The following is an 18,956-nucleotide window of genomic DNA, read 5'->3' on the forward strand; positions in this document are numbered from 1 at the left end:
GACTTGACGTGGTCTGGACAAAGTCCAGCTCTTTGGCAAAATGTCAGAACTTTGAATTGAAAAACTGGGGTCCATTGTCTGTGAAGACTTCACTTGCCATGCCATGTCTGGAGCATATGGCTTTCATACCTGTTATTACAGGATCTGCAGTGGTGGTGTTCAGTTTACACACCTCTGGATACAGGGAGTAATAGTCTGTGGCTACCAGATACTAGTTCCCTTGACATTCGAATAGATCTGCGCCTACCTTCTGGTATGGACTGTGTGGTACTGGGTGTGGCTTTTGTGGTTCTACAGGATTGGTTGCTTGATATTTCCAGCATATTGTTTAGTTGGACACTTCATTTGCTATATCTTTGTTGATTCTTGGCCAGTACATCACCTCTCGTGCTCTTTTCTTACACTTTTCGATTCCGAGATGTCCTCCATGGATCTTTTTAGTATCTCTTTTCTCAGACTCTTTGGGATAAGGATTTTACTTCTTTTGTAGATGATGTCTTCAACCACTGATAGTTCATTCACCCCTGTTATTCATAATAGAACTGGAAGACATCCCACCAAGAACATAAAGATGGAGGTTAAACTCCATGCTACTTAAAAGGCAGGAATTTAGAAAGTTTATTGAATGCCAAATTAAAACATATTTTGAAATAAACACGGAATCAGTGAAAGACAAATTTATATTATGGGACGCAATGAAAGCCTTCATTAGAGGGCAGATAATAAGTTATGTAACTAAGATGAAAAAGGATTACAATCGGGAAATAGAGCAGTTGGAAAGGGAGATAGTAAGTACAGAAAAGAAACTTGTAAAAAGGGATGATATAATGAAAAAGAGAGAATTGGCAGACAAAAAAAATAAAATACAAAACATTACAAATGAACAAGGTGGAGAAGAACATAATGAAAACAAAGCAAAAGTATTACGAACTGGGAGAAAAAACACATAAAATATTAGCCTAGCAACTTAAAACAGAACAAGCTAAAAGAACTGTTTTGGCATCAAGGAAAAAGGACAAACAAATAATATAATCCAACAGTGATTAGTGAGAACTTTTAAGGAATTTTATGAACAATTATATCAAACTGAGAACGAGGGGAAAGATGATAAAATAGAAGTTTTTAGCTAAAATTGAACTGCTGAAATTGCAAGAAGAGGAACAAAACAAACTTATAAAACCATTTGAAATAGAGGAAGTACACGATATATTAAAAAAGCTGCCGAACAATAAAACACCTGGAGAGGATGGATTCCCAATAGAATTCTATAAAACATTTAAAGAGTTATCAATTCCTCCTCTCCTGGAAGTAATGAACCAGATAGAAGAAACACAAAACTTACTAGATTCATGTAAGACACCAATAATTATAGTAATACCAAAGATGGGAAAAGATCCACTAACACCAGCATCATATAGACCAATATCTCTACTTGACTCAGACTATAAGATAATAGCAAAATTATTAGCAAACTGATTGGCCGATTGTGTCCAAAAATAGTAAAACAAGTTCAAACTGGATTTATTAAGAAAAGACGAACAGCGGATAATGTCTGTAAATTTATTAATCTAATTCATGCAGTTCAAGGAAATAAGAAACCGTCGGTGGCTGTTGCTTTAGACGCAGAAAAATAGAGTGGAACTTTTTATTTAAAGTATTACAGAGGTTCAATCTACCAGAAAAATATATTAATTGGATTAAAGCATTGTATAATGGACCATTGGCGAAGGTAACAGTAAATAGATATGTATCGAACCAATTTAATTAATAAAATTAATAAAATAAATAAAATTAAGTAGGTCAACTAGACAGGTATGTCCATTATCTCCCTTACTGTTCGCCTTAGCAATAGAACCACTGGCAGAACTGATAAGAACAGAAAATAAAATAAAAGGGATAAAAATAAAGGAGAAGGAGTATAAAATCTGTTTATTTGCAGATGAAATCATAGTATACTTAACAGAACTAGAGTTATCAATAAAAGAACTACATAAGAGATTGAAGGAATATGGAGAAATATCAGGGTACAAGATCAACGCAACTAAAAGTGAAGTGATGTCAATGAGTAACGCGGATTATGCAGAATTTAAAAAAAGAATCACCATTTAAATGGCAAATACAAGCAATCCGATACCCAGGGATCAGGTTAGATAATAACTTAAGCCACTTGTACAAACTAAATTAGAAGCCACTAATAAAGAAATTGCAGGAAGACTTAGAACATTGGAAAAAAATTACCTCTAACATTGATAGGGAGGGTAAATTGCATTAAAATGAATGTCTTCCCAAGGATACAATATTTATTTCAAATGTTACCAATTCCCTTAACAGAGAAATTCTTTAAGGAACTAAAGAGAATAATAAGGAAATTTTTGTGGAAAGGGGGGGAAACCGAGGATAGTATTAGATAAATTAACAGAATGGTACAAACAAGGTGGTTTGCTGTTACCAAACTTTAGAAATTATTATAGAGCCACAGAATTAATGTATTTATCAGACTTTTTCCAGACAAAGGACCAGACTGGACTAAGGTAGAACTAGATAAAATAGGGGAGGAGGAACTGGAACATATACTTTATAAGTGGGATGAAAAGCTCACCAGTACTGCATTATTTACTTAATATATGGAAGAAGATCCACTTAGAAAGGGAAAAAAATGAATTACCAAATACCAAAATTATTATTGATGCAAAATACGCTAATCCCTTTTGCAATAGATAAACTTTCCTTTAGAGAATGGGAGAGAAAAGGAATCAAAAGAATAGAAAATATTTTTTTGGAAATGTACATTTGAACAGTTGGTACTCATGGTACAATGTTTGCATATCATCAACTGAAAGCTTATTTAAAGGATAAATTGGGAAACAGACTGAGATTACCTGAAGGAAGCAGCTTTGAATATGTGATTACAGACACAATGATAATTAAAAGATTTATTACGAACATGTACATCAAGCTGCAAGAGAAGGAAAATGATGAAATAAGCTATAAACCTAAACAAAAGTTGGAACTGTGAAAAATATAATAAACACAAGGTTACTCATGATACAGTATAATTGGTTACACAGGTTATATATCACTCCTCAAAATTTAAAAGAAAGGAATCTAACATTATCAGATAGAGGTTTTCGCTGTAAGAAGGAAATGGGAACAACAGTACATGCAACTTAGGCATGTACGAAAGTGAATACGTTTTGGGAAGATCTAAATCAGGTATTAAATAAAATCACACAAAAATAACATACCAAAAAATCCAGAGATCTTTCTTTTAAGTAACATAAGAAGTAATGAATTAGGTCTCAAATTGGATAAAGTGCAAAAAAGATTCATTATGATAGCCTTAGCAGTAGCAAAAAAATGTATAATGTTAACTTGCAAATCAGAAGAGAGCCTGAGAATACAGCAATAGTACATAGAAATGAATAAATGTATTCTATTAGAAAAAATAACATATAATTTAAAAAATAAAATCACATTATTTGAACAAATTTGGGAATCATACATGGAACATAACAGAGAGAGCTTGCCTTGGACCTCCACCCCCTAAAATGATAGGAAGACAAAATGATTTGATTCAGTGTGAAAAACCAGATGACGCATTTTTCTTGTTTATTTTTCATTGTGTGAAGACATTGTTTTATGGTTTTATTGTATTGTATATGTTGGATATTTATTGGTCTTGGAGGGGGGTGGGAAGGGGAGGGGAAGGGAGAAAATGCCACTGTGTATATTTAATGAGAAACAATTGTATATATTTTGGATGATATGGTTCACAATGTGAAAAATAAAAAATAATTTTTAAAAGACCCACTAATAGTTTTGCCCTGCAGTTCCAGTTCTCTGAATCGTCAGGTGAGCAGTCCTGCTTCATGTTGGGCCATAATGTTTTTGCTCAGTTGTCTCAGTGTTTGTCTCTGACTTTGAGCTCCATTTTTGCATCTAATATGGGCAGTGCACTTGTGATCATATCCACAAAGGCATTCACATCTTCATCCATTTTGGTATTTGTGGGTTCTCTTGGGTCAACAGCTCTAGACAACATGTCTGCTGTGTACATTAGCTTACCTGGAGTTTACGCCTCATTCAGTGTATGGCGTTATAGCTTAATCGTCATTCTTTGTATTCCAAATGGATATTCATTTAATGGCTTTTGGAACAGCTCCTTTTCAATTTGAGCATATCGTGTCTCCACGTCTGTCATTGAGAGTGATGCATACGCAGTGGGTTGCCTGTCATGATATTTTTGCATAAGAACTGCATCGAGCCCACTATGTGATGCTTCTGATGACATCTTGATGGGTCTCGATGGGTCATTAAACCTCAGAACTGGTTCCTCTGTGAGCAGTTTCTTTAGTTCGCTCTATGACTTTTAATGCCCATAATCCCACTCCCATTTGATGTTCATTTCTGTTAGTCTCCTTTGTGGAGCCATCTTTTCTGAGAGGTTAGATATGAATTTACCCATATAGTTGATCATTCTATTAAACCTCTACGTCCTTTTTGCATTGTGTCCTTGGCATGTTCCCAATGGCGGACACCTTTCTGAGATCTGGTCTGATGTCCTCACTGCCAATTATATCTCCTAGTTCTGTCACCCCGAGCTGGCATTTCTCTCTATTCAGCTTCAGGTTTGCTTTCCTTGTTGCTTCCAGCACTTTCCTTAGTCTCTCATCATGCTTCATTCTCATGGTTCCCCAGACTATGACGTCATCCATTGAGGTATCAACTCCGTCCAGCTGCTCATAGACCATATGGATAGTTTTGTGATACACTTTAGGAGCTGAGGCAATTCTGAATGGTCACCTCAGGAATCTGTATCTGCCAAATGGACTATTGAACATCCACAATCTTGAACTTGCTTCATCCAATTTCAACTGCCAAAATCCCGATGATGCATCTAACTTGCTGAAAAACTTTGCATTTGCAAACTGTGACGTGATTTCTTCATGCGTCAAAAGTTTATAGTGTTCTCTCTTTACTGCTCTGTTTAGATCTCTTGGATCCAGACAAATTCTAAGCTTTCCATTCTTTTTGTCCACAACGACAGTGAACTCACCCACTTCATTGGCTCATCTATCTTCTGAATAATGTTCAGGCTTTCAATCCTTTCCAACTCTGCTTTTAGTTGCTTTTGAAGTGCAAATGGAACTTTTCTACATGAATGTATTATCGGTAGCACATGTTTATCCACTCTGATCGTGTGTTTTTTCTGGAAGGTAACCTCGTCCCTGAAATAGGTCATTGTACTCTTTCATGAGTTCATCATAGACTGTCTTTCCTTCACTTTCCACAATGAGGATTCTTTTTACCAGGTTTAGTTTCTCACACACTGTTAAACCTAGTATTGCCTGTACATCCTTTGGTACCACGATGAATGCTAGCATGTGCTCTCTGTCCTTGTGTTTCACTTTGACCATGCATTCTCCTTGCAATGGTATATTGGCACCTGAATATCCTATCACCTTCACTTTTGTTCCATACATCTTTGGTCTGGGTCTAATCTTCTTAAAATCAGTCTTGATATTACATTAATTTGTGGTCCAGTATCCAATTTAACTGAAATGTTGATGTCATTCACTTTTAATCTCAACATCCAGTCTCTGTTTTCTTTCTTGTTTTCAGTCACAATTTCTACATAGAATTCCTCTATCTCCCTTTCACCTACTGCATGAACCTTGCTTTATTGCACTTGGTTCCTACAGCAATGGGCATAATGGTTGCTTTTGTTGCACCTATAGCATGTTTTACCATAGGATGGACACTTTTTTGGTAGATGTGCACCACATCGACGACGTGGCATTCGATTGTCCCTTTCATTTTTGTTCGCTGGCCACGCCTCTTTTTCCATTTTGGCGCTCTTTTTGTTAAACGGTTTATGTCCGTTCTTGCTCACTGCATCGACATTACAGTTAGTTTCATTGAACAGCTCTTTTGCCTGTGCTTTTACAGTAACTATAGCCCTACAGAGTGCTATGGTTTTTTTTCCAGGTCTAGATTTTGCTCTCTTAGCAGTCTTTCCCTTAGACTATTATCTGGAATACCACACAGTGAGTCCGTCAGTCCACCGAATTCACACATTTTGCTTTTATTTCTCAATTCAGTCACATACTGATCAATACTTTCTTCCGTTTTCTGTACACATGTGAAAAATCTGTGCCTCTCAAACGTCACGTTACGTTTAGGTATGCAGTATGCCTCAAACTGTTCCATTAATTTTTCCAGTTTCATTTTGTCTCCTTCAGCAGCAAATGTGAAATTATTATACACCTCATCATTAAGAAAACTGACGCTTTCACTTTATCACTTTTCCCGTCCACTCTGACTGCCACTATATACAATCCAAAATGTTAGAATCTGTTCAATTTTCAACCATATTACCTGTCAGCTGAAGTTTCACTGGTGGGTGTAATCCTTCCATTTCTCACTGTTAGCTTCTCTTCACTGATCAGTTGCTGACTTTAATTTTTTTCTTTTAAAGTATTTCCTTTTAAATTTCCTTCATCCCACTTCTGACACCATGTTTCATCTTGCATTCGTATGTGCGAGTTCTTACAACACATGGATGAAAGAAAAGGTTCTTTACTTTAAAGTTGTTGTAAACGGCCCATGAGGCAGGACATGAAGCTGCAAGCCTCCATTACAAATCTCTCATACAGCAGTCTCTCTGTCTGTGTGAGCCCACTGCTGGCAGCCAAGTCTAATCAAACAGGAACTATGATCCTTAAAGACTTTGCTAGTAGCAAATGCAAACATGATTACTTACAATCATTACAACTCTTCCTTGATCCTTTCTCATTTCCACAAAATTGGCTTTTCTCCGATTTAGAATCTCGAGGTCCAGATCTATCCTTTTCCATAATTAACTTGAAACTAATGACATTATCATCACAGGATTCGTACTTCTGTCTCCTGACCTGTCTGGTTCCCTAATCAAGTACTACATCCTCCTTCATTGGTATCCTATGTATTGATTTAGAAAACTTTCCTGAACACCTTGACAAGCCATCCAGACCTTTTACAGTTCTGGAGTCCCAGTCAACTTGTGGAAAGTTAAAATCTACTATCACAACTTTGTTTCTTTTTACAGATCTTTTTACAGATTTTCCCCTCCAATTCCCTTTGATTATTGAATGGTCTATAATACAACCTTATCAGTGTGGTTACACCTTTCCCGATCCTCAACTCCACCAGTATGGCCTCTGTTGATGAGCCCTTCTGCTTTCCCTCTCTGTAAACTGGCTGCTGTCCCTCCTGTGATCCTCCCATATTGAGGTTCCTCCGATGACCCTCCTGTCATCCTCCCCTTCTGCTGTCCCTCTCCATAACCCTCCCATTCTGCTGTACTTCCTGTGTTGTGCTCCGTCCGGTGAACCACCCTGCCCTTTGTATCTGCCTCCTGCAGGTCTACGTTCAGGACATCATCCGCAAAAATCTGTCCCAGGAGATCTTCCAGCTCCTGGATTCACAGGCCGGACATCTGTACATCTGTGGAGACGTGACGATGGCGCAGGACGTTTCTCAGACCATTCATGAGATTGTGGCTGCACAGGCGCATCTGAGTCCCAGTGAAGCAGCCGCATACATCATTAAACTGAAGGTAGGGAGTGTGTCAGATGCTGTGGCCATGTGCACCAGTCCCAAACACTCAACACCCTGCATTCACAAACCCTCATTCTCTGTACCCATGTAGTTCCAAGGGCTCAAATGCATGTGTAGATGCACTCCCAGATTCTCAACTACTGGAAATCGTGCAGTTGCAAGCCCCCAACACCAAGCACCCATTCAGTCCCAAACTTTCATCCACAGCACCTATACAGTGCCAAACCATCAACCCCTGCACCCTTTCAGTCGCACAGTGTCATCCATAGTACCCATGCAGTCCCAAACCGTCATCCCCACCACTTTTACAGTACCAGACCATCATCCACAGTACCCTTGCAGTCCCAAGTCCTCAAATCCTTCCACGCATGAATTCCCAAACCATCCTCCCCAGTACCCAGGTAGTCCCGAAACCTTCACCCCTTGCACCCAAGTAGCCCCTAATCCACAGTACTCATGCAGTCCCGAAACACCTGGCAGCCCTCAACCCCAAGCACACTTGCATTTCACCACCCTCAACACCAACACTAATGAAGTCCTAAACGCCGAACACTAACACCCGTGCATTATTGAACCCACAACCCCTGCACCCATACATTACTGAACCCCTTGACCCAGCATCTGTGCAGTTCCAAACCCTCATTCACAGTACCCATGCTGTCCTGAACCCTCAAGCCCTGCACTCTCAAAGCTCAGCATCCATATAGTCCACAGCCATCATCCCCCATACACATGCAAACGCAGACCCTTGTCCTCAGTTCCGGTACAGACCCAAATCCTTAATTCCTTGCACCCGTGCAGTTCCACGCCCTCATATCTAGCACCTGTGCAGTCCTGAACACTCAACCCCAGCACTAATGCATTCCCGAACTTACATCCTTGCATCTGTACGGTCCTGAACCCTCAATGCTGAACCTATTCAGCCCTCAACCAGAGCACCCATGCATTCCCATAGAATGCTGCAACACAGAAAACAGGCTCTTCGGCCACCCTAGTCTGTGCCGACCATAATCTTGCTAGTCCCACTGACCTGCTTCCATTCTATAAGTTCCAGACCTCTCCCATCCATGTATGTATCCAATTTATTCTTAAAACAAAAGATTGAGCCCACATTCACCACATCAAATGGCAGGTCATTCCACACTCCCATCACTCTCTTAGTGAAGGACTGCCCTCAATGTTCCACCTAAACCTTTCCCCCTTTCAGCTTAAAATTATGACTTCTCGTATTTATCTCCCCCAATCTAAGTGGAAAAAGCCTCCTTGTATCCACTCTGTCTCTACCTCTCATAATCTCTATCAAACCTCCCCTCATTCTTCTTTGTTCCAAGGAAAAAAGTCCTAATCTGTTTAATCTTTCCCCCTTACTCAACTCCTGAAGACCCGGCAGCATCCTAGTAAATCTTTCAATCTTATTGATATCCTTCCTGTAGTTGGGTGACCAGAACTGCACACAATATTCCAAATTTGGCCTCAGCAATGTCTTAAGCAACTTCAACGTAACCTCCCAACTCCAATACTCAATATTTTGATTTATAAAGGCTAAGATGCCATAAACTTTCTTTACAACCCTGTCCACCTGCGACACCACCTTCACGGAACAATGCATCTGTATTCCCAGATCCCTCTACAGACAGCACTTTCCTTGTTCTAATATAGCGTAATTTCAGAGAATCGTCTTCCAAAGTGTGAGTGGCGATATCCCAAATTTCGATCTCTTTAATCCAGTAAATCAGACTTTGTGGCTGTTACTTTATTTACTTTTAATTCGTTGATAGAACAGATAAACATTTTTCATAGCTTCACCACAAGACTTTCATAACAGTGAATAACAAAGCATTTACTGTATTTTCTTTAGACTCTAATTACTTAAAAGTAGTCAAACAAAAGCAATAGCTAAAGTCTGCTGTGAAAACACAAAGATATAGAGAGATACAAAAACTCAAAGAAAAATTTCTCGTGCTCACGTTTCCTTCACGTCTTGTAGAATGAGAGCAAGCTGTTAGTCTGGGTGGATTTTACAACATATTACATCATAATTACTATGGTAACACTACAAACAATTGTTATCTTAAAGAGACAGGTACAACATTAACTAAGAATCAAAACACAAGGTTTTAACCTTTGCATCCTCTGCTCCTCCGTGTTCCACAGTGCCTGACCATTTACTCTGTACGTCCTACCTTGGTTTGCCCTTCCAAAATGCATCACCTCAAACTTGTCTGCATTAAACTCCATGTGCCATTTTTTTGATCCTTTCTCCCAGTTGGTCCAGATCCCTCTGCAAACTTTGAACATCTTCCTCCCACACACCTCCTATCTTTATGTCCTCAGCAAACTTGCTGATCCAATTGACCACATTATCATCCAGATCATTGATATACGCAACCAACAACAATGGTCCCAACACCGATCCCTGAGACACACCGCTAATCACAAGCCTCCAGTCTAAGAAGCAACCATCCTCTCTGTTTTCTCCCACACAGCCAAATACAAATCCAATTTTCAACCTCTCCATGGATAGCTAGGGTCAGAACCTTCTGATCTAACCTCCCATGTGGAAGTTAGTCAGAAGGGACCTTGTTAAAGGGTTTACTAAAGACCATGTAGACAACATCCACAACCTTTCCTTCATCTACCTTCTTGGTAACCTCCTCAAAAAACTCTACAAGATTCTTTAAAAATGACCTACACGCACAAACCCATGCTCACTGTGCTTAATCACAAGAAGCAGGCCATGAGGCCCATCGAGTCTGTTCCGTGACTCTACACTAAGCTGAACGATGCTCACATCGATTTCTAATTTCCAGACTTTTCCCCATATCCCTTGATACCCTTACTAATGAGATGCTTATCCATTTCCTGTTTAAATACATCTGGCCTCCACTGCTTTGTGTGGCAGTGAGTTCCACAGATCCACGACCCTCTGACTAAAGAAGTTCTTCCTCCTCTCTGATTTAATTGGATAACTTCTAATTTTAAGACTATGACCCCTTGTCCTCGATTCATCCATCAAGGGAAACATCTTATCCGCATACACTCTGTCAAAACCTTTCAATATTCGAAATGTCTCGATGAGATCCCCCCCCCCCCTCATTACTCCTCTTATACTCCAATGAATACAACCCAAGAGCTGTCAAACGCTCCCCATAGGCCAGGCCCTGCATTCCAGGAATCATCCCAGTAAATCTCCTGTGCATGCCCTCCAACAACATCACATCTTTTCTAAGATAGGGAGCCCAAAACTGTACACAGTACTCAAATGGGGTCTCACCTGTGCCCGTGACCCTCAACCTGAACCTGCATTCTGAACCCTTAACCTCAGCACTTGTGCAATCCCAAACTCTCAAACCCGAGGACCAATGCCATCCCAAATCCTCAACTCCAGTACCCAAGCAATTCCAGACACCAAACCCCCAGCACCCATGCAGTCCTCATCCCTCAACCACAGCACCCATTCATTCCTGAACCTTCAAACCCCTGAACTAATGCAGGCATGAAACCTCAATCCCCTTCACCTGTGAATTCCTGAACCCTCAACCCCTGCACCCATGCATTCCCAAATACCCAAACTACACCCATGCAACCACAGACCCTCAACCTCAGCACTAATGCAGTCCCAAACTCTTGCCACGGTCATGTACTTACCTTTGTCGAGAGCGTTGCCAGTGGTCGCTAATGAGATAAGCGATACGATGCATGAGAATAATAAAACCATAGAATACCACAGCACAGAAAACAGGCCATTTGGCCCTTAATGTCTATGTTGAAATATTATTCCGCTGGTCCCATCCATGCATCTATCCAATTTATTCTTAAAATGTAAGAGTGAGCCCGCATTTACCACGCCATTTGGCATCTCATTTCACACTCCCATCACTGAGTGAAGAAATTCCCCCTTAACCTTTCACCCTAAAGCCATGTCCTCTCATATTTATCTCTCCTAATCTGAATGGAAAGAACTGACTTGCATTTACTCTGTCCATACCCCTCATAATTTTGTAAGCCTCTAGCAAATCTCCCCTCATTTTTCTAAGCTCCAAGGAATAAAACCCTAACCTGTTTAATCTTTCCCTGTAACTCAACTCCTGAAGACCCGGCAACACCCTAGTAAATCTTCTCTGAACTCTTTCAGTCTTACTTCCTTCCTGTAGTTTGGCGACCAGAACTGGACACAATATTCCAAATTTGGGCCCACCAATGTCTTTAAACAACCTCACCATAACATCCATACTCCAATACTCAATACTTTGATTTATGAAAGGGCAAGATGCCAAAAGCTCTCTTTACAACCCTGTCTCGCTGTGATGCCACTTTCAGTACATGTATTCCCAGATGTCTTTGTTCCTCCGCACTCCTCCGTGCCCTACCATTTACCATGCACGTGTGGGTCAGCATATGAGTAATGGATATCAGATGCAGGAGGAGGGGGAGAGTGAAAGTGTCAGGATCCCCTGTGTGGTGGTGAGCCAATGTGACAGTCAGAGGAGTTTAGCTGCGTTGTGTTTGAGGAGCTGAAGAATGCAATGTCGTGCCTAATGGATAATAAAGTCAATTTCATGGTTTAATTTATAATTTAGACGTACAGTCCCTTTCGGCTCTGAGTCCATGCTGCCCAATTTACACCCAATTAACCTACACCCCCAGTACATTTTGAACAGTGGGAGGAAATCGGAGTCCCCTGGAAAATCCAGCAGACACAGGGAGAACGTACCAAGTCCTCATAAACAGCGTGGGATCCAAACCCTGGTCCCGATTGCACTAATCACCACACCAACCATGTCGCCCAACCATGGTGTGCTGAAAGAAACTAGTAAGTTTAGTTGTTTGTAAGCTGTGGTGAATCAACCCCCCAGCATTTCAGAACAGTTACCCCTCAAAGCTGGAGCAGAAATTTTACTATTTTGAGAGCACAGACACATGCAGGACACTCTGCCCATCACACCCACCCTGACTCATGACCTTTATTAACCCAAAGGCCTAGCACTTGATCCATGGCCGTCCATTCCCATTCACCACCACCTCCTCCTCTCCGTTACAATCCCCACTCCCCACTCATCTCTCTCCCTCCCCCTTCCCTCCCCCTCTCTTACCTCATCTTCCCCTCCCCCATACCTCCCTGCTCTTGATTTCATATGTGTTCTGGTTGCAGGATGAGAACCGTTACCACGAGGACATATTTGGGATAACGCTGCGGACCCATGAGGTCACCACCAAGATTCGCTCCACCTCCTTCACCTTTTGGCAGGAATCGACGATTATGACTGGCTGCAGTTAGATGGGGCTGCTGAACAGAACCTATCAGCCTGGAATTCTCAGCAGATCCTATCTTTTTTGTAATATTATCTTCCGTTGATTTCTATATGATCCCCCTTTTATCCTGGTGTGACCTCCCTTCCTGCTATTATGGACCTCCATCCCCACTGGATGTGAACCCCTACCCCTCACCACCTGGCGTGTGACATCCCCACTCCTCACTGCCTGGGTGTGACTCCCTTGCCTCCAACCCTAACCCACCCCTTCCCTGCCATGGACCACCACTCCACCACAGCCTAATCACCTATACCGTGTTGCGGTGATTCTCTGGGTTGGCCATGGATATAGATGACACTTTCCAGGTTCTAGTGTCTCCTAATTTTAAAACATGTCATCTTCAAGGAAATGTGGAGACAATATTCCGAATGACTCTCTTATTAATCCAATAAATCAAACTTTGTAGATGCAGCTTTGTGTAGCTTTAATTCATTGATTAAACAGATAAACATTTTGCATAACTTCACATTAACATTTTCATAATGATGAATAAACAAAGTTTATACAATATTTAAAGATATAATGATATTTAGCTTTAAAGAGATCGACAAGAAGAAATAAGACAAATTCAAGAAAATTATCTCGAGCTCACATCCCTTTCATGGTTCATCGAAGAATGAAATGCAAGCTCATAGTCTGCGTGGATATTAACGACATATTACATCATAGTCACTATGGTAACACTACAAACAATAGTTCTCTTAAAGAGACAGGAACAAAATTAACTAAGAATCAAAAACATAAAGTTTTAACCTCTACCTTTTCAGCCCCTAATTATTATAATAGATATTAATGACTAATACATAATAATTACATAATCAGGGACTCACTTAAAGACTCGTGCACTTTATTGATTTTATTTTGTTCCCCCATATCACACAGTCAGTTTGTTTACATTCATTATCTGTTTAAAGTTCTTTTATTTGTTTGCATGTTTATGCTGTGTACAGTTTATTTTTTGCACTACTAATTAGTGGTAATTCTGTCATGCCCACTGGAAAAAGGAATCTCGGGGTTGTATGTGATGTCATGTAGATACTGTTATGAGCCCAAAGGATCCCAAAACCCAGCAGCAATAGATATTCAACATGACAAATAGTTACTTAAACAAAAGTTGTTTTTAATTAAACCAAACTTTAACTTATCTCTATTAACTTAACTAACCCAACTTAATGCCCTTCTAATTCTAAGCGCATGTGTATGTAATGTGTGTGTAAATTTAAGAAAAGTTCTTTGATTCACAGTTCAATCTCACTTCTCATTCTTCCAAGTTCACTTATACTGTGCACAGAATTTAACATATATGAAGTTCACCAGGCTTTGGTGCTTGAAAGGTAAAAGGTAAATGGTTACCAGTCAGGAAGGTTCTTGTAGGTTTGCAGAGATATGTGTGGTTCCAGGATTTCCATAACTGAGGTACCACCATTAGTCACTTCAATGTCTTGCTGATGAAACTTGCCTCATCAGGGTTCTCCAGATGATAACCTTTTTCTTTCAGGTTAGCACAGAGTTCCTTTCTGTTCGGCTTATTCCAAGAGAAACATCAGACAGATAGCACTTCCAGCCGTCCACCACTGTGGAGCTTCAGTTTCAGTTCCAACCAGCTTCTGGCTGACACGGTCCAATCTCTCCCTCTCTCTCAGATTCCAACTGGTGGTCACATGTCCTCTCTCTCTCACTTGCAAAACCCCCTCCTTCTCCAGCAAACAATAGAAGTTAGTCTGCTCCCATATGCTGTTTTAGGTGAACAAATTTCTCAATGACCTTTGTATGAGCACTTTGCAGAGAGGTCAAATGCCTTGCAAATAGGTCCAAAACAGACAACCTGGTTCCAGTCCATTCATTTCATGACATTATTTCAATTAGCACCTATTTGTGAAATGTGCATAGCATTCTCCATAGTTTCTGTAAAGTCACTGAATATGAATTCTTCAGTATTTCAAATAAGATCTGTTTAAAGTGTGTGTATGTATGTAACCTACTCTAATTTTACCAATTTATCTCCCAAAAACATCTCTAAATATTCCATCTCAACACACTGGCATGCACCTGTTGCTGAGGACCTTACAGAGGCAGAATATGGGTGCTCTAGAGAGGGAACAGTGGAGATTTACCAGAATGAGGCCTAGATTGGAGAACATGTCTATGAAAAGAGGTTTGGAGTGATGAAGGATGAGAGGTAACTTAAGAGATGTGCATAAAGTCAGCTCCCATTTTCCGGAGCAACAATATCAAATTCTAGAAAACATGAACAAGGTAAGGGGAGGAAAGTTTAAGGGAGACGTCAGATGCAAGGTTTTTACACAGGGAGTGGGGTGTGTCTGGAATTCATTGCCGGGTTTGGTGGTGGAGGCTGGTACAAACAGAATATTCAGAAGCCTATGAGATGAATACGTGAATGTAAGAAAAATTGAGGGTTATGGGTTAGATTATTGTGGAGTATGTTTACATTGGTTGGCATATCATTATAGGTTGAAGGGCCTGTCCTGTGCTGAAAAATACTACATCTTCCCAAAAATGTCCTACAGTCATCTTGAAAATCTGTCATTTGGTGTTGGTTGTTGTCTCCCCAGGAAAAAAAAAGGTGCTGGATGTCCACTTTGCCAAGCCCAGAAAAGACTTTTAAAAAACAAAAGTATGGCATTAGTTCATTTCTTTTTTTTACATGCTGCATATAACCTGCTTTCTGAAAAATGAATCCCCCTTCCTGATTTAGTTTACAAAGCCTGCAAACCATTTTGGTGAAACATACTCATGGTTTCTGGACATAATTGTTTTACGTGCCATCTATATTTTTCCAAAGTCTCCTATTTGTTGTTTTCCCAGATTGTTTGCACATTTACCTCAGCACAGCCTTTGGTTTGGCTTTTCTCCCAATTTACAAACTGGTTATTTGCCCATTTAAAAGACTTGGTTAGCGGTTGGTTTGACTCGGTCGTGCACTAGTTTTGAAACACCTTGCAGGCACAGTTTGTTACCGGTTGGTTTGACTCTGTCGTGCACTTGTTTTGAACACCTTGCAGGCGCAGTTTGTTACCGGTTGGTTTGACTCGGTCGTGCACTTGTTTTGAACCACTTTGCAGGCACCATTTGCATCCTAATTGATTCGGCCAATTGAGGTTTCTTCACCATTCACTAAAATCACATGCTCCAAACCTTGAGCCTGGAACATAAACTGACCAGTTCAGCACTCACCTGCTCAAATTCTGTCCCCTCTCACTCCAAATCACCTGCCTGCCCCTGGAACAGAGAGATACCAACCAACTCACTCCCCTGCTTGTGTTCTCCCTCACCACAAATCACACACCTGGGGAAAGTAAAAATTCACTGGCCCGACCAACTACACCCTTGATAACTTGAGCATTTAACTAACTGCACATTCTGTTAGACATCCTTTTACCATCAGCAAGGTTTATAAACACTACATACACATCTTTCCAGAAACAGTCTTGTTTGTGACATGTTTAACTTGCATTCAAAATGTTGCAACACTTTTTTTAGGATTGCATTTTTTTTATGATATGCATGCATTTAATTTTTTGAAATAAAATAGTCGGGTTCAAAGATCTTGCTTCAGCACAAGGATGCAATAAGAATGGAGGCTGTGAGGGAAGGAAGGGTTGCACATACTTGGGTGTTAGTAGGGGTGAGGGCTTCCTGGGGTGAGGGGAGGGTTAGGTTTGGACCATTGAATGTCTCGGACACTGCATCCCAATCATGAATTCACACTTTGTTCTCTGTCCCCTGCCCAATGAGGTCAACACCATCTCTCAATTTCCCTGACCACTCAGGGCCAATCTATTGATTCAGCCTCATCCCCTTGACCTGCACCCAGATCATTCTTCTCCAGAACCTCCCTTCCCTGGAGGTCTCTTCAATGTCAGACCCCGTCATCCTGCAGCCACCACCTCATGGGCGAAGATCCTTCCAAACGTTCATCTTTGCCCTCATTTTCTCTGGTTCATGTCTCACCTTGCCCCAGTGGACAAACCTGGTTGCTATTTACCCCCATCTCTACTCCTCATCATTTTCTGTACCTCCTTCAAATTTCCCCTAACACTTCAGGGAAGTAAGTCCCATCTGTTTAAACGTTCCCCACAACTCTTCAATCCTGAGCAACGTCCGTGTAAAGTTTATCTGCATCCATCAACCTTCGCGAGATCTTTCCTGTCAGTTCTTGTCTAAAACTGCACAAATTGCTCCCCATCTGTCCTCAAAGTCAATTTCAACTTCACCCTCACCTTAACTCCCGTGCTCCAGAACTTGACAGCATGGCTACTCTTCTGGGCTGAAAACATGATACTGCCAGTCCCACTGACAAGCACCCTGTACCTAACCCTCCAGACCTTTCCCATCCATGGATCTATTCAATTTATTCTTAAAACTTACAAGTGAGCCCACATTTACCATGTCAGAAAACAACTTGTTCCACATTCCCACCACTGAGTGAATAACTTTCCCCACATTTTCCCCTTTCAGCATCAGACCTATCGTATTTATATCTGCACTCTCAGTGGGAAACAGCCGATTAGCATCCTCTTTCTTCTCCTCTCCTAATCTTGTTGACCTCTTATCAAATCATAAAATTCTAACTTGTTTCATCTTTCCCTGTACCTCAACTCTTGAAGACCTGGCATCATTCTAGTAAAGCTTCTCTGCCCTCTTTCAATCTTATTGATATCCTTCCAGGAGTTAAGCAACCAGAAATGCAGACAATGTTCCTAATTTGGCATCACCAATGTCTGAAACAACTTCAACATAACATCCCAATGCTCTGATTTATGAAGGCCAAAATCCTGATTTCCTCGCCTGTAGAGGGATCAACCAGATCTTTGCTCCTCCACACTCACGATTGTCCATGTCCTACCTTAGTTGTCCATTCCAAAATGCAACACCTCACACTTGACTGCATCAAACTCCATCTGCCATTTTTGGCCCATTCTCCCAGTTGGTCCAGATCCTTCTGGAGGCTTTCCCTTGTCTGTTCATCCAATTCACCACATTATCATCGAGGTCAATGATATTGCCAATAAACAACCACTGTCCCAACACAAATACCCAAGGCACACCAATAAATCACAGGCCTCCAGTCCGATAAGCAACCATTTACTATCACTCTGTTCTCCCACACAGCCAATTTTGAATCCAGTTTACAACCTCTCCATCGATACCTCATGTCTCAACCTTCTGAAAATAACCTCACATGGAGGACCTTCTCAAAGACTTACTTACGTCCATGGAGGGAATTAAGAGAGTGACCTTTGTTATATATGAAGATTAAAATCTTTTCTGGGGGCTGGGGCTGGGTGAGGAAGAATAACATTCACTGCGAAATCAGTTGACGCTTGCGAGCGGATTCGCAAATCCAAACGGAGAGGGGAGATGTGGTTGCCCGACAAGGGACAAAGGGCAATTCAGAAAGGGGAGGGACTATTGGGGTTAAAGAAATTTTAGGTATGAGGATAGTGAAAATATTTTATGTTTTAGAAATGTTGTCTTATAATGTGTTCAAAAAAAAAGCAGAAATGGATAAGAAGGGAAGGTGGTGATGAGGAAACGGAAAGGAAAGATAAACGAAGTATGAAATGACTATGTTGAACCATATGACTTTAAATATTAATGGATACATAACCAAATCAAAAGGAAGAAACTGTTAAATTTATGGAAAAAAGAAAAAATTGATATAGCATTCGTACAAGAAACACATCTAACTGAAGTGGAACACAAGAAATTAAAGAGAGATTGGATAGGACATGTAACAGCAGCATCATATAATTCAAAAGCCAGAGGAGTAGATGTATTAATCAATACAAATGTACCAATCAAAATAGAAGAGGAGATGATAGATCCAGCAGGGAGATATGTAATGATAAAATGTCAGATATATTCAGAATTTTGGAATTTACTCAATGTATATTCACCTAATGAAGAAGATCAAAAATTTATCCAAGATATCTTTTTGAAGATAGCAGATACGCAAGGGAACATACTAATAGGAGGGGATTTTAACCTTAATTTGGACTCAAACATGGATAAAACTGGGA

The 18,956-nt window shown here is 40.5% G+C and overlaps 1 protein-coding gene across 1 annotated transcript in view; it reads left to right on the forward strand.

Moving 5' to 3' along the window:
* Window positions 1-13,323, forward strand: part of LOC138754851 (nitric oxide synthase 1-like) — a 46,710-nt gene extending 33,387 nt beyond the window's left edge. Inside the window, exons 9-10 of the mRNA XM_069919750.1 lie at window positions 7,403-7,597; window positions 12,752-13,323. Of these exons, the coding sequence (XP_069775851.1) occupies window positions 7,403-7,597; window positions 12,752-12,877 (321 nt within the window). The 3' untranslated portion in view covers window positions 12,878-13,323. The remainder of the gene's footprint in view (window positions 1-7,402; window positions 7,598-12,751) is intronic.
* Window positions 13,324-18,956: the final 5,633 nt, after the last annotated feature.

Source organism: Narcine bancroftii, chromosome 2 (genome assembly GCF_036971445.1).
Source record: "Narcine bancroftii isolate sNarBan1 chromosome 2, sNarBan1.hap1, whole genome shotgun sequence".
In the NCBI taxonomy this organism is placed as follows: domain Eukaryota; kingdom Metazoa; phylum Chordata; class Chondrichthyes; order Torpediniformes; family Narcinidae; genus Narcine; species Narcine bancroftii.